Raw genomic sequence first — 24565 nt, 5'->3', positions numbered from 1 at the left:
CATGAAACAGCCTCATATCTTAAAACAAAACAAAAAACCTGAACAACAAAAAACATGGAAAATATTGTGTTATATAAATTTTATCATGATAAAAACTTTGATAAAATATACAGGCTTACTGTGTCACTGAGTAACAATGGTGGCATCTGATGCCATGTGTTTCGCAAATGTATATACGTGTTTTAGTTTCTTATTTCCTTTTAAGTTTTTAGTAATTCTTTGTGAGTTTCACATCATGCACTCCGATCCCACTCATCTCCCTGGGCCACTGCAGCTGCCTCCCCAAAAGAAAACAACGATTATAAGGAAATAATAAAAATTTAAAAATTTAAACATCTTGCTGTGGAAGCTGCAGTGTGTATACAGTACACCCTTTTGCTCAAACAGTTTTACTTGCAAATGTTTACTGCAGTGTGCCATTGGTCTGGTTTGAGGCCTCAGGCTTCTGCTACAATATCAATACTGGATCCTCCCGGGGACTCCTCGCAGATATCCTGTGTCATGAAGATCTTGTAATTTTGGATGTTCACACACTCCAGCATTTCATAGATGGAATAGATGTTGTGATGGGCCAACTCAAAGCCCTGGATCAGGGCCTGGGTGATAGCTGAGTTAGTCAGCCTGCCAGATCTCCTGCTTTGCCCAAGCAAGGGGCAGAGCCAGCTCACCCAAGCTAATTTAATTGAATATTTTATTTATTTATAGTTCAAATGTTATCCCCTTTCTTGGTTTCTCCTCTGCAAACCCCCTATCTCATCCCCACCCTACTTCTATGAGGGTGCTCCCCCACCCACCCACCTACTCCTACCTCACCACCCTAGCATTCCTCTACACTGGGGCATCAAGCCTTCACAGGACCAAGGGCCTGCCCTCCCATTGGTGCCAGAGAAGGCCCCCTTCAGCTCCTTCAGTCCTTCTAACTCCTCCATTGGGGTCGCTGTGCTCAGTCTGATGGTTGGCTGCAAGCATCTGCATCTGTATTGGTCAGGATCTGGCAGAGCCTCTCAGGAGACAGCTGTATCAGACTTCTGTTGGCAAGCACTTCTTGGCATCCACAATAGTGTCTGGGTTTGGGGTCTGCATGTGGGATGGATCCCCAGATAGGGCAGTCTCTCATGGCCTTTCCTTCAGTCTCTGCTCTACTCTTTGTCTCTGTATTTCCTTTTGACAGGAGCAATTCTGAGTTAAAATTTTGGAGATGGGTAGGTGGCTGCATCCCTCAACTGAGAGGCCACGCCTAACCTCTGGATATGGTCTCAACAGCTTCTCCCTCCCCTTTGTGGGATATATCAGCTAATGTCATCCCCGTGGGGTCCTGGGAGGCTCTTGCTTTCCTGGCATCTAGGACTTTCTGATTGCTACCCCTAGTTCCCCATCCCCCATTGCTACACATGTCTGTTCAGTTTCCTGACCCTCTGTACATCTCCTCCCAGACCTGATTCTTCCCCTCTTTTTCCCCTCCCCCTCCTCTCTTCCGCCTAAGTTCCTCCCACCCTCTACCTCCCGTGAATATTTTGTTCCCCTTTCTAAGTAGGACTGAGGCATCAACTCTTTGCTCTTCCTTCCTCTTGAGCTTCATGTGGTCTGTGAGTTATATCATGGGTATTCCATGCTCTTTGCCTAATACCCACTTACCAGTGAGTACATACCATGTGTGTTCTTTTGTGATTGAGTTACCTCACTCAGGATGATATTTTCTAGATCCATCCAGCCTTTTACTCTAAGGCAAGTAACATATAAAGGCAGACCTATCAGAATTACACCAGACTTCTCATCAGATACTATGAAAGCTAGAAGATCCTGGGCAGATGTCACACAGACCCTAAGAGACCACAGATGTCAGCCTAGGATACTATATTATTCTGTCTTTGTCACTGAGGTGCATTTCCTTTATGCAGTAAAATGCTGGGTCCTGTTTACATATCAAGTCTGTTAGTCTGTGTCTTTTTATTGGGGAATTGAGTTCATTGATGTTATTAAGGAATAGTGATTGTTGTTTCCTGTTATTTTTGCTGTTAGAGTTGGAATTATGTTTGTGTGGCTATCTTCTTTTGGGTTTGTTGAAAGAAGATTACTTTCTTGCTCTTTCTAGGGTATAATTTCCCTCCTTGCACTGGATCTTTTTCTCTATTATCCTTTGTAATGCTGGGTTTGTGGAAAGATATTGTGTAAATTTGTTTTTGTCATGGAATATCTTGGTTTCTCCATCTATGGTAATTGAGAGTTTTGCTGGGTATAGTAGCCTGGGCTGGCATTTGTGTTCTCTTAGGGTCTGTATGACATCTGTCCAGGGTCTTCTCGCTTTTATAGTCTCTGGTGAGAAGTCTGGTGTAATTCTGATAGGTCTGCCTTTATAAGTTACTTGGCCTTTTTTCCCTTACTGCTTTTAATATTCTTTCTTTATTTTGTATGTTTTGGTGTTTTGATTATTCTGTGATGGGAGGAATTTCTTTTCTGGTCCCATCTATTTGGCATTCTATAGGCTTCTTGTATGTTTGTGGGCATCTCTTTCTTTAGATTAGTGAAGTTTTCTTCTATAATTTTGTTGAAGATATTTACTGGCCCTTTAAGTTGGGAATCTCTGCTCTCATCTATATCTATTATCCTTAGGTTTGGTCTTTTCATTGTGTCCTGGATTTCCTGGATTTTGGGGGTTAGGAGCTTTTTGTATTTTGTATTTTCTTTGACAGTTGTGTCAATATTTTCTATTGTATCTTCTGCACCTGAGATTCTCTCTTCTATCTCTTGTATTCTGTTGGTGATACTTGCATCTATGACTCCTGATCTCTTTCCTAGGTTTTCTATCTCCAGCGTAGTCTCCCTTTGTGGTTTCCTTATTGTTTCTATTTCTATTTTTAGATCCTGGATGGTTTTGTTCAATTCCTTCACCTGTTTGGTTGTGTTTTCCTGTAATTCTTTAAGGCATTTTTGTGTTTCCTCTTTAAGGGCTTCTACTTGTTTACCTGTGTTCTCCTGTATTTCTTTAAGAGAGTTATTTATGTCCTTCTTAAAGTTCTCTATCATTATCATGTGATGTGTCTTGCTTTTCTGGTGTGTTGGGGGTATCCAGGGCTCACTGTGGTAGAGAACTGGGTTCTGATGATGCCAAGTAGCCTTTGGTTTCTGTTGCTTATGTTCTTGCCCTTGCATCTCGACATCTGGTTATCTCTGGTGTTAGCTGGTCTTGCTGTCTCTGACTGTGGCTTGTCCCTCCTGCAAGCCTGTGTGTCAGCACTCCTGGGAGACCAGTTCTCTCTGGGAGGAATTTGGGCACTGGGTCAGCTCTGGGCTGCAGACAAAAACTGGAAGGATCCTTTTCCAGGCTGCTCTTCGGTTCCTGTGTCCTGAGAGCTCCAGGTAGGTCCCTCTTGGGCCAGGTATTTGAGCAGAAGTGGTGGTCTTACCTGTACGTCAGGTGTGTCAGCACTCCTGACAGGATTTGGATATAAAGAGTTGTGGCTCAGGGTCAGCTCCAGTTGCAGATGGAAAACAGAAGGGCTAATTTAGTTTTTAAGATATATATATTGATACATGGTGTCTCTGTGTAGCCCTGGCTGTCCTGGAACTTGCTCTGTAGACCAGGCTGGCCTTGAATGCACAGAGATTGCCTGCCTGTGCCTCCTGAGTTCTGAGATTAAAGGTGTGCACCACCACTGTCCAGCAGCTTATATTAGTTTTATGAGTGTATATGTTTATCTGTGTGCAGGTATGTACACGTGTGCATGCAGTACTCATGAGGGCCAGAGAAGGCAAAGGATCCTCAGAAACTGGAGTTCTAGGCCATTACAAGCCAACGTGTGGGTGCTGGGGACAGAACCTACATCTTTGGCAAGAGCTGCCACTGATTCTAACCACTAAGCAGTTTCTGCTCTTCCCCACTTTTGTTTTCTATTTGATTAAATGGCTTCTTTAAAACAGCACTATTGTTTATTACAAGATTTTTTTTGAGACAGGGTTTCTCTATGTATCCCTGGCTGTCCTGGAACTCACTCTATAGACCAGGCTGGCCTCAGACTCACAAAGATCCACCTGCCTCTCCCTCCCAAGCACTGCAATTAAAAGCATGTGCAAGTATGCCTAGTTTAGGAGACAGACTTTATCAAAACACCTTATATTCATGTACAAAATTCTCATTCAATAAGTAAATATTTTAGTTAAGTAATAAAAACAAATTTAACCAACCTAAAAAAATAAATCGCGATTTATAAAAACAAAAAGAAAGGAAAAATTTATAGTTTTAATCTATAGAAAAATTTATCCTTGGAAAATTAAACTTGTGCCAGTATTAAGACAATGACTTCAGTTGAGAGGCTGACTTCAGTTGAGAGAGATGCTTCAAGCTTGAGGCCAGCCTAGGCTACAAAAAAAAACTTATGTCAAAAAACAAGACTTCCTACCTTAGGAGAAATGAGCATGTTTAGGGAGGCACTTGTGAGAAACAACTACAACAGTCATTCACAGGCTAGACCTGAAAACAGTCCAGATGTTGGGAAATGAGCCATGAGCCTAGTCAGACATCATGTGACCATGAAAAACAGAAGGCCAGCCTTGGCTGCTTGAAAGCCTGTCTCAAAGCATACATGAGCATGACACGTGACACCATATGTCCCAGCAAGTCCAAAATTTGTCAAAGCAAATCTCAGAGTCTTTTATATTGTTGTTTCAGTTTATTATTTTGTTGTGTTGTATTATTTGTTTTTTTCTAAAACAAGGTCTCATTCTGTAACCCTGTCTCCAAGTTCACAGCAATCCTCCTGTCCCAGACTCTTTTTTATAAAACAAAAAGTATTTCTGTGTTCTTGCATACTTTAATGCTACTGCACACATGAGGAGGTCAGAGGACAACTCACTGAAGTTAGCTATCTCTTCTACCATGAAGGTCCAAAGTATCTAAGTCAGGTCATAGCTGTTCTGACCTTTATCTGCTGAGCCATCAAACACACACACACACACACACACACACACACACACACACACACTTCTAACATGCTGTCATTGACTGAGTTTGACTTTGGAGATAGAGTCTCTCATTCAACCTAGATTCTAATAGTTCTAATAGGCTGGGCTCAGGGGTCCCTAAAGGAGCAGACCCTAGGGAAGCAATTGCAAGCATGTACCACCATGCCAGGCTTTACTCTGTCACTTCTGGGAATTGAACTCAGGTCCTTACAGGTACACAAGCAAGTGCTTTACCCACTGAGCCATCTTTCCAGCCCTGTCCCATGATTCTGTGGGAACAATCCTACTGGGACTCAATGCTCAGTCTCAGTAGCAGGAACATTGGGGCCACCTCTATGTAAACACCAAGGGCCACACAGCCACAAAAGCCTCTCCTACAAGAGGACCTAATCTAGACATGCAGCATTCATTTGATACTTATTGACTTGTGTCTTTTCTTCTATGGACTACCAATGGGCGAGAGATTTACCGCAACAAATTGGCGCCCAACATATTATTTAGAACTCAACTAACTTGAGATGAAAGAACAAAAGAAAGGTTACAAAGTACAAAAACTTCCCCAACGGCCAAGGTCTGGAGCAGCACTCAGCTTACAGCTGGGCTTGCTCACTGCCCTGTGAAAACTGAAAGAAGGGTCTTCCAAAGATTCAACAGTAAAACAAAAGTTATTGTAGCCAGACCAGTAGGTCATTTAAATTAAAAAATTAACTTAAAAAAAAAGTGAAAAGACACAGATAAATAGATGTAAAAGATTTTAAAGTTGCGAGGAGTAAATTGCAGGCTGCTCTGAGTCAAGAGAGCCAAACAGATAAATAGAAAGGTTATAGTAACGAATTGTAAGGAGGGACTGGTGATCCTAGAACACAACTGCCTGCGAGGTAGTTTTCAGGTAGAAACAGTGAATTGAGGGCTCCAAACCAGATAATTTTTTAATATATAAAAAAAGGAAATATATTTTGATTCTTAAAGATGACAAAAACAATGGATATCTTTTGGGCTTTATATGATGATATTTCAAATGGTTTGACAGAAATCAACTTAGGGAACACTTTATTATTTATCAGTATTGCTATATTTATTTTTTTGATATACTATGTCTTCTCAAAAGACAAAGCTCTAGATAAAAAATTCTTTGCCTTGGAAAAGAGATTACAAGAAACAATAGAACTTTTGGTACAGGATAGAGATGAAATTTGTAAACAGATAGAAAATAATGAGGAATGGAAGCAGGGCTTAGAACAGAAGTTACAAGAGCTAGAAAAGATGATCGAACAGAGCATACAACAGCTCACAGATCAGATGGAGAAACAGATAGAAAATAATGAGGAATGGAAGCAGGGCTTAGAACAGAAGTTACAGGAACAAAAAGATGAAAATGAAAGTGGGAGACAGGAGATTAAAAGGATAATTGAACAGAAGATAGAGCAGTTAATAGATCAGATGGAGAAACAGATAGAAAATAATGAATTGAAGACACAAGAAATTATAGATCAGAATAAGAGACAGAAAGATGAAAATGAAACTGGGAGACAGGAGCTAGCAAAGATGATCAAACAGAGCATACAACAGCTCACAGATCAGATGGAGAAACAGATAGAAAATAATGAGGAATGGAAACAATTACAATATAAAAAAACATATGAAGCATGTATACAAACCTTAAGGGAGGAATTTAAATTTTCAGCTGAGGAAAATACTGAGGTTAAGACAGAAGTAAATAGAGAAAGTCAACCAAGAGTTACTAGAAAACACACCTTGGTCTATCCGGTTACTGTACAACAAAGACCTCCAAACGTTGTTTACCCACAGGGTTATGAGGAATTTGAATGGCAACCTGTGAATGTGTTAGATCTGAGAAAATTTAAGGAGAGTATCACTAATTTTGGTATGCACTCACCATTTTTTAAACAAATTCTGACCTCTTGGGCTATTAAAAATAGAATAATCCCCCAAGACTGGAAAGATATGACAAGAGCTATATTAGAACCTGCCGCAAATTTACAATGGGTTGCATGGTGGAGAGATGAGGCAAGGGAGATAGCATGACAAAATAGAGCCAGAGGAAGAGAGATTTCCATAGACCAACTGCTTGGTGAAGGTTGTTTTGCTGAACTAGAGGTGCAGGCTATATATGATGAAGAAACTCTGGCATTGTGTAGATTATCAGCCTTAAATGCCTGGGACAAAGTTGCAGAATCCGGGAAGAGACTTGAACCATTTACTCAAGTCATACAAGGGCCAAAAGAAACCTTCCCTGACTTTTTACAAAGGCTAACCTCAGCTGTCGAAAGGAGTGTATCAGATTCAGTAGCAAGAAAGGCAATAATTGAGTCTTTAGCCTTTGAAAATGCAACTGCTGAGTGCAAGGAAGTAATCAGACCACTGAGGGCAAGGTCAGCATCAATAGATGAATGGATTAGATACACAGCTGATGTTGGATCTCACTCAGCTGATATGTCAGTAATAGGAAAAACTGCAACTAGAAACCTAGAGATGACCCAAGATTTCAAATGTTTTAATTGTGGTAAATGGGGTCATCTCAGAAATGACTACAGGACAAATCAAAATAATATGAAATGGGGGCCTAGGCCTTCTGGAATATGTCAAAGATGTGGCAAAGGCCGACATCTGACCAGGGAATGTAGAGCAACAACAGACAAATGGGGCAATACCCTGCCAAAAAACTTCTAGGGGGGCCTCTCGCAGGCCCCAATGCCAGAAAGGGAGAATTCTCTTCCTCAGGACAATTAAATGTCACTGCTTCAAAAACAGATGTTCTGAGACCAGTTATGACTGAGAAGAAGGGCACACAAACTGGAGAGATACATGACCTCAATGACATGCTGGACACGAAGAAGCAGATGGTCAATGTTCTCCAGAAGAAGATAGAAAATCTTCAGGAACAACTAAGAGATAAAGAGAAAAAGATGAGCAGCTTGAAAGAGCGAGTCAAGTCTCTACAGGTGGACACAACTAACATGGACACAGCTCTGACAATGCTGAAGGAGGCTCTTGCAGACAAAGAGCGGACAATTGAATGTTTAAAGGAGCAGCGGGACAGAGATGAGCAAGAGAAACAAGAGGAGATTGAAACCTACAAAAAAGATCTTAAAGACTTGAAAGAAAAAGTCAGCCTATTGCAAGGAGACCTCTCAGAGAAGGAGACTTCTCTCTTGGATCTCAAAGAGTGTGCTTCTTCCCTGGTTTCCTCAGGACTAAAAAAGGACTCACGGCTCAAGACCTTAGAAATTGCTCTTGAGCAGAAGAAGGAAGAGTGCCTAAAAATGGAGAGATCTAATCGAACTTTAAAGGAGATGCTTAATAGGCAAAAGAAATCAATAAGAACCCCCAAAGATGGATTATATATTGCTTTATTAAACTTAAATTTTTTGAATATTAATGAACAAAACACCACAGTCACTGAGAAACATTGGATGGTGGATAAAACTACTGAACTAAATCAATCTGTTTATATTAAGGTTATTATGACGTCAGAATGGAAAGTGGGAAATGTATTACACTGGGGGAGAAGTTATGTTTATGTTTCCACAGGAAAAGAAAAGCTGTGGGTTCCTTCCAAAATGATAAGGATCAGAAATGACAAAGGGAGACCCCCTGAAGCACTAGTCGACACAGAAGAAAAGGGAGACTAACTCAACCAACCAAATGGGTGATGTATATATGGTGTTATGTCTCTTATATGGACTTAACTGGCTGGGACTTAAATGTCAATACAAAGCCAAGAACATTTAATTGGGTAATAATTTCTCATGACTTAATACATGCCATCCTTTATGAGGGCATGTATATAAGTTATATATAGTTTGATTAAGTAATCAAACTAACCTGAAAAGGGCAGTGGCCTTTCTTTATTGATCTTCATTGACAAAGCTGTGTGCCCTACATGTTCCACGTGAATGTTTTTATAAAACTACCTGTTGCTTTTAAGTTTTATATGTTACAGGATGAAAGAAGAGAAACTCAGCCCTAGCATGATTTATACTCGGAGATTCTGAGTCTCTAGGACCTCCTATTCCAGCTTCGTGCTTGATTCTACTGCAACTGCATGGAAGCCGCTTCTTTTAAGGACTTGCTTCCAGAACTTTTCCAGAACAGCTAGCTTGCCTGTCCAGCCTTTCTGACTGTAACAGTTATGGTGTCAGCTTTGCTATGAACTTTCTCAGTACACAATGACTTCAAGGCAAATGATGCCAGCTAGCTCTCCTTTGACTAAGCCAATTTTCCTGTTTCCCTTTGGGCCCCCAGATGGGAATTCTTTGCCCCAATTCAGCTGGAAGCAGACAAAAGGAGATCATTGCCCCAGTTCCTTATGTTGGGGTGGATGGTTCTGGTTACTTTGTAAATTATACATGTATTGTAATTTAAGGAATACTTTACAAATGTAGCTTCAGACAGGAAGGGAATTAGAGAGCTAAATCTCAGGGATTAAGTGGGATTAATATTTTACTCTTATATAGGCATTGTGCCTGTATAACTCATTTAGAAATACAAAGCTTAGACCCAGTTTTAAAAAAAATAGGTATATCTTACATTGGTAAGAAATCTTTATGATAGTTACAAGGTTGAAATTATAATCTCTTACATTGATATGGAATTTATTTTATACAAATTTAGGGTTTTCACTGGCATAAGTTTCTTATTAATACAAAAGTGGGATTAATATATTACTCTCATGTAGGCATTGTACCTATATATCTTATTTAGAAATACAAGGCTTAGACCCAGTCCTTTTTAATCAAAAAAAAAAAAAAAAAAAATTAGTGGAAAGGAATTAACAGACAACTGTTCAGATTGCCTTACATAGTTGATTTTCAAAAACGTCAGAAATCCATAGAATTGACATTACAAACATTCTGATATAAACATTTATTTTATTGGAGACCTATCTGATCCTGACAGCTTCCCAGTCTTGGATTCTAAGAAGAAATTGAGCATCTTTGGAGTTACACCAGTTGTGGTATGACAACCACTAGGCAAGAATTGCCTCTTTTCATCTACAGACGAAATAGTGTGCAAAAAAGAAACACACTTGCAGAATAGTCAACTGATTATATCTGCCAAGACAGAGTAATCAGCTCTTAGTAATTCTGCATTACTAGGTCTGTCAGATGATTCCTGGGCCAGAAGGCTGAAGACCAGATGCTCCAACGTTTTGAAATAAAGAACTGTCTAGATGTTCAGTGGTCTGTTTAAATTGGTTGAGTTTAGAAGCCACGCTTTGTGCTTCCCATATCTTTATTTAACTGAGTCATTCTGGATTTCTGATGGGGTTGAAGATTTATAATCTCACAGCCAACCCAGGCTATTTACTTTGAGATGATGGTTTTCAGATGCTATTCATTTTGAAGACAGGACATAAGCCAGGTTCAGAACTAAGTTTATTAATTGAGAGAGATGGCAAAGGTTCTATTTAGTTAACAAAAATGATGGACTGGGTGTTAGGTTTATCTTGTACTTTAACAATCACAACATGGTAATATAGTTAGTGTTCAATTAATATGTGAAAAAAAAAATTTTTTTTATTATTGGACAAAAAGGGGGAAATGTGGTGGATAGCCCTAGCCTCTTGTTGTCATGGTAACTCCACTCCTGGGAGGGGCTGCGAAGGAGGAGTGAATCTTGTAAACCTTCTGTCCAATCAAATTTGATAAATAAAGGCTACAGCCAGTGATTGGGCAGTAGAAGAGGAGTGGGAGGAGCCAGAGGCAGGAAAAGAGGAAGACCAGGGAGCCGTGAAAGGGAGAAGCAGTGGAGGGGCAGTTGGTCGAAGCAGAGGGCAGTTGGTGGAGAGAGAGAAGACGAAGAAGACCTAGGAAACCGCAAGTTGTTAAGAGCTTTCATAGCCGGGAAATAGTGTAGTTTAATGGTAAATCTGCCCAATCTAGACATGCAGCATTCATTTGATACTTATTGACTTCTGTCTTTTCTTCTATGGACTACCAATGGGCGAGAGATTTACCGCAACAGACCTAATTGAAGACTACCTGAGAGATCAAGAATTGCTAGTGCAGACAATGCCAGACAATCAGGAACTGATGATTATAAGAGATGCTTTCTTGGGACCAATGGGGACACAGGTGGAGGGTATTAAAGGAGCTTGCAGCAGTGTTCAGAGAGCCCAGAATCCGTGTTGTCGACTCCACATCACCTTGCCCCCCAAACCCCAAGGGCAAGTAGGGTTTGGGCTGTGAGTCATCCAAGGCACAGGTGACATCTGGCACCCAGCCGGTAGATGAGCTACTTCATCGTCCTTGTTTTGTGGCTGCCTGAGAACCTCCCTTTCTGGGGACTGGTTTTTGCCTGTTGCTGAATAGACTGTGCTCGTGGTTTGACCTGATCTGCTCTTCTTCTCCTCAAGGTATTGCTGTTGTGCCCTTCAGTTGCTTCTTCGGTGAGGAGTTGGCCCCTTAGTGTTTTATCTTGTGGGTCCCTCGAAGGTGAGTGTGTGGACCTCATTTCTGTCTTCTTTGTCTTTTCTGTCTGTCCATCCTAATAATCTCGCTTTTGGTCTTGGTTCAGTTCAAGGGTGAGTGTGCAGCAGCCATCTTTTCTTTGTCTTTGGGTGAGCATGCTGTGGTAAGCCTACAGCAGCCATCTTTTCTGTCTTCTTTGTCTTTGTCCACTCATTTTTACTTTTGGTCTGGATTCATCCTGGTACCTGACATAAGGGCTGGTTTCCCAGGTGGTGTTACCAGGGGTCAGCTCCCAAACGCCTTTTCCTTCCTGGGTACACTGTCCAGGCACAAGGCCTTTGAGCTGCACCCGAGGGAGTTCCCTGCTTAGTACACCATGACTTTCATTGCCTCTTCTGTCATATTTGTCATATCATATCTGTCCACCATTTGTTTCCTTTGTGATTGTCATCATGGGTTCCCTCACCTCCACCGTCAAGGAACCCCAGATAGGGCTCTGAAAACCCTTCTGGTTATTCATGGTCTTAAGGTTAAGACTCACAACCTGGACCAATTTGGGGAGAAGGCTGCTATATTGACCCCCTGGATATCCCCAAGGAACGTGTGGGACCCTGACCACTGGATGCATGTTCTCTTCCATGCCGGCAAGTGCGAGGTACAGTCTGGGATTATCCCTCCTTTGTTCTTTGTCCCCATCCTCCTTGAAGTCATCACCAGTCTTAAGAATTCTTCCCCAGAGGAAGTGGTAGCTGCCCATAATGAACACTACCAGGATCAGGCTAATATCTGCCTTTCCATTACTGACCCTGTCCCACTTTCTCCAGGCAAACAGTTTGATTTTAGTGATGAGAATGAAGGTACCACTGCTCCAGCTCTCCAGCAGTCAGGCTCCAAGCTGGCCTCTAGCACCACTGTCCAAGAGTCCCTCAAATGCCCACTTTCATGGGACTTCCTATCACTTTGGAGCACTGCCAGCCTGCACCAGTAATTCTAACATGAGGTTGACATTGGCCAAATGAAGATTATCTTGATCATTCCTAGCAAATCTTGAAAAATTTGCCACCTATGCCCATTGGTGCTACTCACTGAGTAGTCCAATTTGGACCTCTTCTCCTCAGATCTTTGCTTCTGTTTGAGAATGAGCTCATTCACCAGGAAATTAGGATAGAGATGGTCAATATTGCCCACAACAATACTACACTTGAGACATCTGTTATTGTCCTCCAAGCTCTGATGAATATACTTGTAGCAAAAGCTGTTGCCACATTTTGTCATCTATGCCTCCACAATCATATTAAAGTAAATGGGGCTGTGTGATGGGGAGATGTAAAATTCACTGGGAAACACCCAATATCATCATTTAACCTCACACCTGGTATGTGGAGGCTCACTTCACATGATGCTTCCAATATTACTCCCTATGTTAACAGGGATTCCATGAGATTCCAATATGACCCCATTATGAACAATTGGGATTTATTTGGTCCCTCTAATTGTCTTGATTTATGCCCCCTTACTCTCCTAAAGGGTAGCCATCTCTTTAATGGGACAATATTAAGAGGCTGTTTGACCCCTCATGGATAACCACTTACACTATGATGGGAGGAACTGTCATACTAATAATTATTTTGTTTAAGCGTCTCGCACAGCATATTTTCAGGCAGTGCTCCATAAATAAGGCGACCCTCCAGGTGCTGATGGCTCTCAAAAATCTCGATTGTGGCCTCCCTAAGGAAGTGATCAAACCATGGATGGCAGAGATCCATAAGTCCACCATCTAGGCTGGTTTTCATCTCCTCCTTGATGCCTCCAGAGTGATATCTCTTTAAGGGGTGGTAGTCAATGACAGGTAATATCCCAGAAGACAGGACAACCTAAGACATACACAGTCCAGTATACTGGAAATCCTCTGAGGTGGGGTCAAAAATATCAAGGCAATGGCACCTACGCTCCCACTAGGATGTCAAAATCTAAAAACAAAAGGGTGGATATGTACCAGGAACAGCAGAGCCACCTCTATATAAAACTGGGGCTCCACAGCCACAAAAGCATCTCCTGCAGAAGGACCTAACTGAGGACTGCCTGAGAGATCAAGGATTGTTGGTGCAAACAATGCCAGCCAATCAGGAACTGATGTTTAGAAGAGATGCTCTCTTGGGCCAATGTGAGCACAGGTGGAGGGTATTAAAGGAGCTTGCAGCAGTGCTCAGAGACTTCCCTGAGAAATTTTTCACCTGCTCCCGAAGTCCAAGTTGTTAACTCTGTACCATCTCACCTCCAACCCCCAAGGGCAGACAGCGTCAGGCGACAAGTTATCCAGGGCCCAGGCAACATGTCTCCAGCCCTGCTTCATTCAGAGGAGGCTGCCCCATTACTTTAGGCCCCAGGGCTCTCTGCAGTACTCTACCCTGGCAGCTATATGGCTGCCTGAACCCTGACACTTAAGAAAGGCACATTCCTGCTTGTGGGCTTGTGGGGCAGGAGGCAGGCCTGAGGGTACAAAGGCCTCTCAGTGTGGTCCAGTGTCCCTGTGGCTTAAATGAATGCCAGAAATGTGGGAGCCTGACTGGCACATGCTTCTGTCTGGTTCCTCTTTACAGACCACCTTCCTCCCACCCTGACTGAGAAGGCTCACTAGATCCCAGCCTCACATCAGCAGTCTCTGTATGAAATGCTGTTTAAAGGGCTATTGCTCTATGTGGCCTTGCATTCAGGAGGCCCTGGGCTCTAATCCATGCCCTAGCTAAACCTTCCTGGTGGGGCTCTGGAGGCAGAAGGCTGGAGGGTTAGGAGTTCAGGGTCACTCTCAACTGTGTAGCAAGCTAGAGGTCAGCCTGGGCTACACAAGACCTAGCTTGAAAAAAATAATAAAAGAATGATTTTGACACACATTTTTCAGATCATGGTCTCTTTGCTGGGGACAGATCTTACTAGAGGGAGTTTCCTAGCTTGAAAAAAATAATAAAAGAATGATTTTGACACACATTTTTCAGATCATGGTCTCTTTGCTGGGGACAGATCTTACTAGAGGGAGTTTCCTAGCTTGAATGAGGACCTGGGCTCTAGCCCACTCACCCCCCACCCAGTGAAAACACCGTGTGTGTGTGTGTGTGTGTGTGTGTGTGTGTGTGTGTGTGTGTGTGTGTGTGTAATGTTGTGTCTGTGATGTGTGCACATGAGTGTGCAAGTGTGCTCACCTGTGAAGACAGAGTCAGAGGTCTGAGGTTCATGTGGCTTCTTCTTTCCTTCCTTTAACTCTCTACCTTACTTCCTTTGTTTTCTGTTTTGTTTGTTTCTTTTTTGACACAGGATCTCACATTGCAGCCCAGCCTAGGCTGGAGCTCACAATGACCAGGCTGGCCTCAAAATAACAGAGATCTACCTGCCTCTGCCTCCCAAGAGCAGGGGTTAAAGGTGTGGCAGTCTGCCCAGCTTTGTATCTTACTTTTTGAGGGGAGACTGACCTTTACTAGCCAGGCATCACTAAACTCTAGAGATCCTCCTGGTTGTACCTCCCCAGCTCAGGGATTACAGATTCACACTGCACCCAGATTCTGTTTAAGTTCCGGTCTCATTCAGTGCAGAGAGGCCTTTACCCACTGTGCCATTTCCCTGATCTTTCCTCTGGTTCTCCAAGAACTATACATAAGCTCAACTGGCAGGACCCCATAACATTAAACTCAAAATAGGACGCACAGAGAAGTGAGCAGAGGTCACAGAAGGCCCCTATGACCGGGGAGGCACAGTCAATCTCTATCCCTGTGTCTGTGGGCTCTGCTGTCCTCTGAGTTCACAGATGGGACGATGTGAACAACATAACAACCTTAATGATTCCAAAGAAGAGGTGAAAACCCCTAGGATGTGTTGTGGAATTGGTGTTATTGTCCATACCGCCAGTAATTGGGTTTGTCCTCGATGCAACAATGAGGAACACTGTCTCTCCACATAAAAGGCCTTTAAGAGTAGCCATTTTCTAGCCAGGTCTTGTAGCACATGCCTGTCATCCCAGCTACTCAGGAGGAAACACAGGAGGATGAAAAGTTCAAGGGTAGTCTGGGAAAGTTAGCAAGACACTATCTCGGCATAAAAATTAGATTAAAAAGAGAAAAGATGATGGATTAGCCCCATGAGGGGCTGAGGGCATGGTCAAGGGTGGAGCACCCACCTAGAATCCCCGTCTGAGGGGTGACTCAGTGGTCAACACTTACCATGCAGGAGGGTCTAACCTTCACCACCACAAAAGATAAATAAACTCCAGCAGCTATGTGCAGGATCTCTCAAGTTCCTCATTTGTCTGGCTTTTGAAGCTGATGCGACTGCATCATATCCATTCATGCTAGAGAGAACTCTCAGGAAACCACCACGGGCCTCATGATTCAAAATCTGGTCGGCATTCTCGTTTCTCCTCGCAATGACTTTCAGCAGTACCGGACACTTCAGCCCACGAGTTCTCATTTCCTTCTTGAAATGCAATCCTTGGTGTCCTCACTTGTTTAACCAACACAGGGGATGGAACCCAGAACCTTGAGCTACAACAAAAGCACCCTGACCTTGGGTGATTAAGACAAGGTCTCCCAACAGCCCAGGCAGGACCTCAGCCTCCTGAATGATGGGACAAATGTAACCACCACGCTGAGGTGGTGGCGCAGGCCTTTATTTCCGGGACTTGGGAGTCAGAGGCAGGCAGACCTCTGAGTCCAAGGCCAGCCTGGTCTACAGAGCAAACTCCAGGACAGCCAGAAAGACCCTTTGTCAAAAAAAAAAAAAAAAAAAAAAAAAAAAAAAAGATACACACACACACACAGAGAAAGAGATTCTCAACTGTACCATTCATTCAACTATCCCTTTTCTAGAACATTCCACAGCCTCTTTCATGAGTCTCTGCCTCCACCTCCTGCTCCCCCCTTTCAACCCCATCTTGAAAACTAAGCAGTCCTCCAATAATCTAACTCGATGTCTGTTCGATTGGCAAAGCATCACTCTGAGCAAGTGTTGTGTGTGCACATGTGTGTGCATGTGCACATGTGTGTGCAGGTGCATGTGGAGGCCAGAAGTCAACCTCAGGTGCATTTCTAAATCCCACCTGTCTGTGTTTCTGATACAGGGTCTCCTACAGGCCTGGAGCTCATTGTGTAGGCTTAACCAGCTCGTCAGGGGCCTTTGTGTGTCTGCCTCCCAGAGCTTTGATTATAAATTTACTACTGGCCTAAGGGATCACAGTCTGTGCCCCAGTAACCCAGGTTCAGCCATTCAATTTAATGAGTCTATTAAAACAGCCAAATTGCCGAATGTGGTGGCACCTGTTTTTAATCTCAGCACTAGGGAGGAAAAGGCAAGCAGATATCTGTGATTTCAAAGCCAGCCTGGTCCAGGCATCTGGGGCTGCATGGTGAGACCCTATCGCAAATAAATAGACAAATTAATAGTGAAAAGCAGAAAAAAAAATGTATGTGGCCAAGCTAGGAAAAGGGACAAAGACATCCATGACTGCCACCTCCTCCAAGCTCATCTTGAGTGAGCCTAACATGACACCAAGGTTTAAGTAGGAGGCAGGAAAAACAAGGGCTGAAGATACCAGCGGTTAGAGTACCAGCTGTTCTTGCAGAAAACTGAGGTTCCATCACCCGCACCCATGCAGCTGCTCACAGCCACCAGTAACTCCAGTTCTGGAGAACCTGGGGTCCTCTTCTGGCCTCTGTGGGCACCAGGCACAAACTTAGCATCCATAGATACACACAGATAACACCCATCTACATAAAATAAAATAAATCTCAAACAGAAAGTGAGAGATGCTAAGCACATAGTCTGCCACCATGTGGTCCTACCCATCACTTTCTCAGCTCCTGTCCCTCATGCAGGGCCCAACCAGGTGTCAATCTTTCTCCAGGAGGCAAGCTTCAGCCTTGGAACTTCCAGCAGCTGGAGATCCCTGGGGAGATTCTAACTTTGGGGTTACCCTATTTTCAGTAGTCTGATTCCCAGCAGGGAGCTCCCCTGTGTCTGTATAATTACTCATACAGACTGGCCAGTTAAACCTGTGCACCTTCAGGCCCGATGTTCTTTAAAAAATATTTGTACTATGTGGATGTACAATGGGAAATGTGTACACAAGTGCACAATGCCAGTAGAGGCAAAAGAGGGCATCAGATCCCCTGGAGTTGGAGTTACAAGTGTTTGTGAGCCTCCTGGAATGAGTGCTAGGAAATGAACTGGGGTTCTCTGTAACAGCTACAGGCTCTCTGATCCATTAACCGTCTCTCCAGAACTCTGTGTGTGTGTGCGTGTGTGTGTGCGTGTGTGCGTGTGTGTGTGTGTGTGTGTGTGTGTGTGTGAGAGAGAGAGAGAGAGAGAGAGAGAGAGAGAGAGAGAGAGAGAGATGGGGGGTCTACCTCTGCCTCCAGAGTGCTAGGATCAAAGGCCTGCACCATTACACACACTCAGCTACAGATTCACCATTTTAAAATGGGTTCTGGGGATTCAAACTCAAGTCCTCAAGCTTGCAAGAAACATTTTCCTAACTGAGCCACTTCCTTCTGTAGTTTTGATGAAAGGTTTTGGAGAGTTATTTCTCTGCTAGTGAAATGAGCCAGGTTTACTAAATATAATATTTTATATTATATATTATATATAAATTAAATATATTAAATATTATGTATACAATATATATGTAATATATTACATACAATATTATATATTGTATATAATATTAAATATTATATTAAATATTATATACAGGTTTACTGGTAAACTGCTTTCCAGTGAGTTCACTGGCCCAAGGACTAGACCAGGAAATCACTATGGGGAGAGGTGGAGGAGGGGAGGAGAAAAAGAAAAAGGGTGTGTGGTGGGGGCTTGGGGGAGAGTGTCTAGATTATATAGGGAAGAGAGTCTGGAAAAGGACAGCCAAGCCTCTGGGCTGGCAAGTTCAGAATTGGGGGTACGGTATGCCAGGTAGGGACTGAGGGATGCTGGGATAATCCGGGATCCAGGTTGGCTTTGGTATGCAACATGTGTGCCTCAGTCCCTTGTCCCATGGCCTGAAACCAAACAGTTCAGACTTACAGTGGTCTGACACTTGATTGCTACCTGATCTTTCAGCCCATCCCCCTCCTGCCTCTGGACCTTAGCACAGGGTGATAGAACCTCTGAAACCACTTCTCTCTGATCTTATTATCACAGCCTTCATGTTTTAATTTAGTGTCAGACATTGTGTCATGAACCTAGTATCTTAGTTAACATCCCCAAGAGCTTTGAGATAAACCCAGCTTCTATGTTCATTATTGTAAACAGTAGGTCCAAAGAAGTCAGCGCTGGCGGAAGCACGCACAGCTTAACTGGAACTAGCTGAAGCAGGGTTTGAACTCAGCCGTGTCCAGTTGCAGTATGAAAGTTTTTACTTTGTCTTATTATGTTTGACTTTGTTTGTCCTGTCTGGTAGTTATCTCTCAGAAGCCTATTCTTCCCTACTGAGAGACAAAAAGGGACTGGATCTGAAGGAGAGGAGGGAGGAACTGGGAGAAGTAAAGGGAGAGAAAATTGTAATCAGGATACATCGTATGAGAAAAGAATCTATGTTCAATAACAGGAATAAGACAGACCTTGTCTCGAATGATAAAATAGAGGGGGATTAGGGAAGACTTGATGCATGGAACACACACATACAACCAATGAAAGGGGCCTGGGGGAGGGGCAAAGCTCTGAATGCTTTCTTGCTTCTTTTCTTATGCAAATCTAGACATATGTGTTCATTTATGCAGTAATTTATGCACTGTTAGAATGGAAATCAGGGTCTCCTGTGAGAGACCCAGACCCAGCCTCTCTCTCAGAGAGGAACAGTGGTGTGCTCACATCACTAAGCAACTTCTTCCCTGAATGATGGGTTTCCCAGGCTGTTCCACTGTCACCCTTGAAGAATAGACTAAAACCAACTTCAATGCTACTGTTTGTTTCCTTTGGGCCTGACCTCAGACTGAGATGTCACTAAACACAGAATCCAGGTTGGGTGGGAGGGACAAAGGGATTTCCACTACCCCCTCATAGGCGAGGTAAGTCACCTGAAGTCACAGCTAGGAAATATTGAAACGGAAATTTTTTAAAAATCTGTTGAGGCCCAGCGTGGCTGTGGGTTTCCAGTTTGGGTGACTCACACTGAGGAAATGCTTAACGTATCACTTGAGTTTACAAATACACTGCTTGCAGACGGCACATCAGCTTGGATTGTTGGGAGGCCTTCTTTGTGGTTGTAGTGAGACCTATGATCAGGATCACAGAGAAGTGGCCCAGCCTCTGCTTGCTGTTGGTTGTTTTGTTGTGTGGTAGCCCAGGCAGCCTTTGAACTCCCTAAGTAGCCAAGGATGGCCTTTACCTTCCAGTCCTGTGAATTACAGATATCTAGCTGATTTGTGGGACTTCTCTGTTTCTTTTTAATTTGATTTATTTTGCTGTTTGTTTTGAAGGGTCTTGGGTATCCTGGGCTGTCCCAGCTTGAACTCTGAATCCTCCAGCCTTCACCTGGAGTCTTCAGCTGAGGGACTTCTCAGCTTACATCACCACCATTGGGGGGATTTCCTTAACAAATTCTCCTTCATCTGTCTGTATCTATAATTATAGTGCTCCAACAGGTTCTGCTTCTCAAAACAGTACACAGAGCCCAGTATCATCACATCAGAAATCATAGACTTTCACACTGGATGGCTGGGGTAGGGGGTTGTTTTGTTTTGTTTTTTACTTTTTCCTAGCTGGATTCCCAGGAACAGAGTACTCCGTGTTAACAGGCCTCACGTGCCTGAAAGACTCGGGTCTGTCTTGTACAACATCTGCCACCCTGTCAACTGAGCACACAGGTGTCAGGGTGCTGGCCTGAGTTTGAGGCCAACCTAGGCTACATGTGGACTTCCAGGTCAGCCTGGGCTACATAAGATTCTTGTCTCAAAAGAAGGATAGTGGTAAAGAGCCATTTCAGCCAGTTCTTTAAGGACGGGCCTGTAGGCGCTCCCTGGGGATGGAGACAGGGGGATTCTTGGGGCCCAGTGGCCAGACAGCCTTGCAGAAACAATGAATTCCAGGTTCAGTGAGAGAACTTGTCTCAAAAAGCAAGGTGGAGAATGACTGAAGAAGACACTGAATCAAACTCTGCCCTCTATACATATGTACACACATGTATACAAAGACATAGTCACAAATGAACACCATACCCGTAGACACAAAAATTTAAAATTAAACAAGGAAAATAATAAAAGACTTATTTACAAACACATTTATTTTTTACGTATTAATATAAATATAAAGTTTGATTTGGGAATCTTTTGTTTCTAGCAGCTGCCCAGCAGTTTGCTAATGCTATCCAATGAATTTTATAAAGTCTTGTCTGAGCTATGCTCACAATAAATACTGAGTCCAGTTAAAGACAAGAGGAAAGTCCTGGAGGAGAGGACCCCTGCCGAGGCCCCATGAGATATAGCAGCTTGAGGACTTAGCAACCAGGGGTCACAAGAAGGGTAGCTGAGAGTACCCATGTGCATTACCATGTGAATAAGAATTCATTCCCGTGGAGTGTCAGGTTTCACAAGAAAGAGTCCAAAGCTGGTGGTATCCGGATAAGACAGCTCCCAGTCTCTATATGCGTCCTGGGCTCCATGAAGATAGGCCCTCAGACCCACACTGAGGCGGTGGCCAGCCTTCAGAAACAACAGATGACTCCAGGAACCGTCCACTAGTTTGTTCTCCATGGAGCAAGGAAACAGTTCCACTGTCAGGGTCAAGTTGTCAAGGTCATTTACTTGAGGCGTTGCTTGCAAAACAAGAGAGACCCAGCCCTGCACCCGGTGGCCTGTGTTTGTGGATGTTGGATGAAGCTTCAGTTCCAAGAATACGTAGTAGAGCCCAGGACTGTCCACCACCAGCTCCCTCTTGTCCTCCTCGTACCTCAGACCGTGAGACAGGTACACGCTCCCGGCTCCATTTTGGCTGTGCCAGTTCAGAGTCGTATTGCTCAACAATGCTTCTAGAAAAAAGAATACTGAGTTACTGAGGGTGTGGGGTGTGGGGAGGTGGGGCCGTGGGAATGGGGAGGAAAGAGAGGAGACAAAACTGAAGAAAAGGAGAAGGAAGCCCACCTAGAAGGGAGGGATATAATTTAAGAAAGTGGTTGTGGAATAAGAGGTAAACGGATAGAGGGTCTAGAGTGTGAAGAGTGGAGGTGCCCGTGAGCTCCGTGAGCTCCGGGAAGGAGATGAGTAAAGGAGCCACAAAGGGAGGAAAGAGGGGTGAGAGGAGAAGAGAGAGGAATGAGAGGAGTAAGAGGGGGAATGAGCAAAACTGGGAGAGGGGTGGGATATGGAGGATGCAGGAAGTGAGGAATCTCTGAGGGCAAATAACTTGACAACTTGGCAGGGAGAGACCAGGGCTGGGGCGCAACAGGGGGCCCGAAGCCCAAAGGCACTCATCCCAGCCTGCTGGAGGTGCTGGCAGCTGGGCGGCCAACCTCGGCAACATAATGAATTTGGGGGAAGCCTGGGCTACATGGGAGAGAGGAAGGGAAAGAGAAAAATAAATCTCCCAGAGCCAGGCTGGGGGTGAGAATTCTCAGTTCTCTGAAGACTTAGATAGGGTCACAAGGATGACAGCTGGTGCTGTGACAAGTGAGAAAGGCTGAGTAAGTGAGGGACAGGGACGGATTAGAAGGTGGGGCAGACCCTCTTGTTCAACCTCCCTGCAGGACCCGCTGGGAATAAATCAGGGGCACTCACGGTTTTTAGCCAGTAGCTTGGCAAACACGGGAAAGCCCTGGGAAGAAAGAAGAATAAAAATAGATGTTACCTTACATCATAAAGAAGCGTATAGAAACTCATACGGGCCAGCACACATTGAGGTGTCCAACTTTTGGATGGAGGAGAGCCCCTGAGGCCTAAGAGGAACTGAAGAGAAATGCGGTGTACACTCGGGAGTACTCACCCAGGTCTTCATAGGAGCGTTCAAGGAGTTAAGGTGCAAAGTGGTTTCCTCTGAGTGCGAGATGGAGAGGGGGCGCTTCAAGCGGAGTAGCAGGAGCGGAGCTGGGCGGGGCGGGGGGTAAGGGGGTGCTGTTCTATCCGGGTCGGTGCAGAAATGCTTCCAGAAGATAAGAAAGTGTCCCCTAGGAGTGGGATGAGCCTCACCTGTTTTGTAGTGTTGGGGCAGCCAATGTGGGGAACAGGGGTGACCTGGTCTGCAATATTCTCTGAGATGCCCAGGTCGGGCGAGGTGGTGATTGTGAGCGCCGGCCGAGACTGGGTGCGGGTGAAGATAGGGACACAGGCGACCAGAAGCAGCAATACCAAGGCGCCTAGGCCGGAGAGCCTCGGATGGCGGGAACAGAAGTGCAGGGCAGGCGGCCACGCGGTCTTGGGATCCCGAACATTAACTGCAGGGCACGAAGCATCCGTGCGGAGCGCGGCGATTGTGGGGCGCACAGTATCTGCGAGGAGCGCAGCGTCCGCGGAGAGCCCGGTGTCTCTGAGGAGCGCCGCATCAGAGGGGCGCGCAGTAACTGATGGATGTCCGGCATCCCTGGTATTCTCCACATCAATTGTGTACTGGTCCATTGCCACAATCGGGCAGTGCACGTCTCCCGCCTGTGCCCGAGCTTTATAGGCTACAGAGTCTCCTTTTCCGGGGAGGGGAGGGAGGGCAGCCGCGGGGTTCCCGGGCTTCTCGCTCCGCCCCGCGACTCCCGGAACTTTCTCCCCTCCTCCTCCTCCTCCTCCCTCTCCTCCTCCTCTCCTCCTTCTTTTCGTCCTCCTCCTCCTTCTCCTCCTCCTTCTTTTCCTCTTCCTCCTCCTCCTCTTCCTGTCCAGTCCTTCCCCAGCATCCAGGCCCTGTGCCCATCCGTTCTTCTTCCATTTTTTGGTGTTTTGTTTGGTTGGTTGTTGGGTTGGGTTGGGTTGGATTGGGTTGGGTTGGTTTAACACTGACACATTAAAGAGTTGTTTATATGATGGGGACCATGTGGTGTCAGGATCCATCCCTTCCCTGGCCTCTCCTGAGTCCACAGCTCTGTCTCCCTTCTTTCCCTGTGTCCCAACTGATAGGTTATTTCTCCACCGCCGTTTTTCACTTCTGTTTTTCTGTCTCTGGCTCTCAAACCTCTGTCTCTCTCTATGTCTCTCCTGCTCCCTTTTTCTTCCAACCCCTAGCTCCCCATCCCTGGGACGCCCTCAGCGTTACCCTAAATACAGAGATTTTGACGAGGACCCCAAAACTCTCCAACCCCTAGCAGAATCGAAGAGCCCTGCTGAGCGCCCACCCACCCAGCCTCTTCCCCCACAGGACACCATCTCTACCCTGGGCCTTTCCTGGTTGTCCCCACCCACTTCTCGGGGCTTCCTGTTAGCAGCCTCTCTAGACTCCAGAAACAGAAGGCTGGAGAGTCCAGATAGAGAAATCCCCCCAAGGCCACGGACACATTTTCAATTTCTGCACTGTTCTTGCCTGAGGTGGAGGTGAAGGGGAGGGGGGACCAGCAGAGAAGGTCCCCAAAAGAGGAAATGAGAGGCAACTGGCTCTGGGCAAACCCTGGGGACAGACTCCTCAATGTCCTGATCTGGTTAGATCTGCTGAGATGGCTCATCAGGTAATAGTATAGTCACCAAGCCTGGTGACTTGAGTTGAGTCCCCAGGACCCACATGGTGTAAAGAAAGAACTGACACCCACAAAACTGTCCTTTGACCACTACATGCATACCATTAGTAAATGTAATTAAAAAAAATAAAATAAGTAAGTACTGACATGCCCAAGCCAACAGAGACCAGACCGTTTATCTCAGCGGGAAACATCAAGCGATGAAATGGGGAGTTGCTTGTTTTGACATAGGGCCTGGTCTTCAACTTGTGGCCCTCAAACTCACTAGACAGCCTAGGATGACTTTGAACTTCTGACCCTCCTGAGTATTGGGATAAGGCAGAGGCATACACCCTGAAATCCAGTTTCTTCCGTGTTGGGGAAGGAGTGCAAAGCCTCGAGCATGCTAGGCCAAGATTCTAACAACCAAGATGCAGCCCAGGCCCCACCTGCTTTTTTTCAGACTGGGCATAGAACCCACTGAGCTCCCATGTCCAGCATGGGAGAAGTGTGCCGAGCCCTCTCTGGAAACACCAGCCACCCCTTCCTTCTATTTGATCCCACATCAGCTACC

The 24565-nt window shown here is 44.7% G+C and overlaps 1 protein-coding gene across 1 annotated transcript; it reads right to left on the bottom strand.

Moving 5' to 3' along the window:
* Positions 1 to 20670: 20670 nt before the first annotated feature.
* Tnfsf9 (TNF superfamily member 9) lies at positions 20671 to 23053 on the bottom strand. The gene is made up of 3 exons (XM_034498766.2): positions 22550 to 23053; positions 22142 to 22178; positions 20671 to 21396 (listed from the first exon to the last, which is right to left on the bottom strand). The coding sequence occupies exons 1-3, from the start codon at positions 22973 to 22975 to the stop codon at positions 20933 to 20935; spliced, it is 927 nt and encodes a 308-aa protein (XP_034354657.1). The 5' UTR covers positions 22976 to 23053; the 3' UTR covers positions 20671 to 20932.
* Between the last annotated feature and the right edge of the window lie 1512 nt (positions 23054 to 24565).

The sequence above is a fragment of the Arvicanthis niloticus genome, chromosome 3, assembly GCF_011762505.2.
Source record: "Arvicanthis niloticus isolate mArvNil1 chromosome 3, mArvNil1.pat.X, whole genome shotgun sequence".
In the NCBI taxonomy this organism is placed as follows: domain Eukaryota; kingdom Metazoa; phylum Chordata; class Mammalia; order Rodentia; family Muridae; genus Arvicanthis; species Arvicanthis niloticus.
Note: the sequence above shows the minus strand (reverse complement) of the source record. Positions and strands in the feature narration are given on the sequence as shown.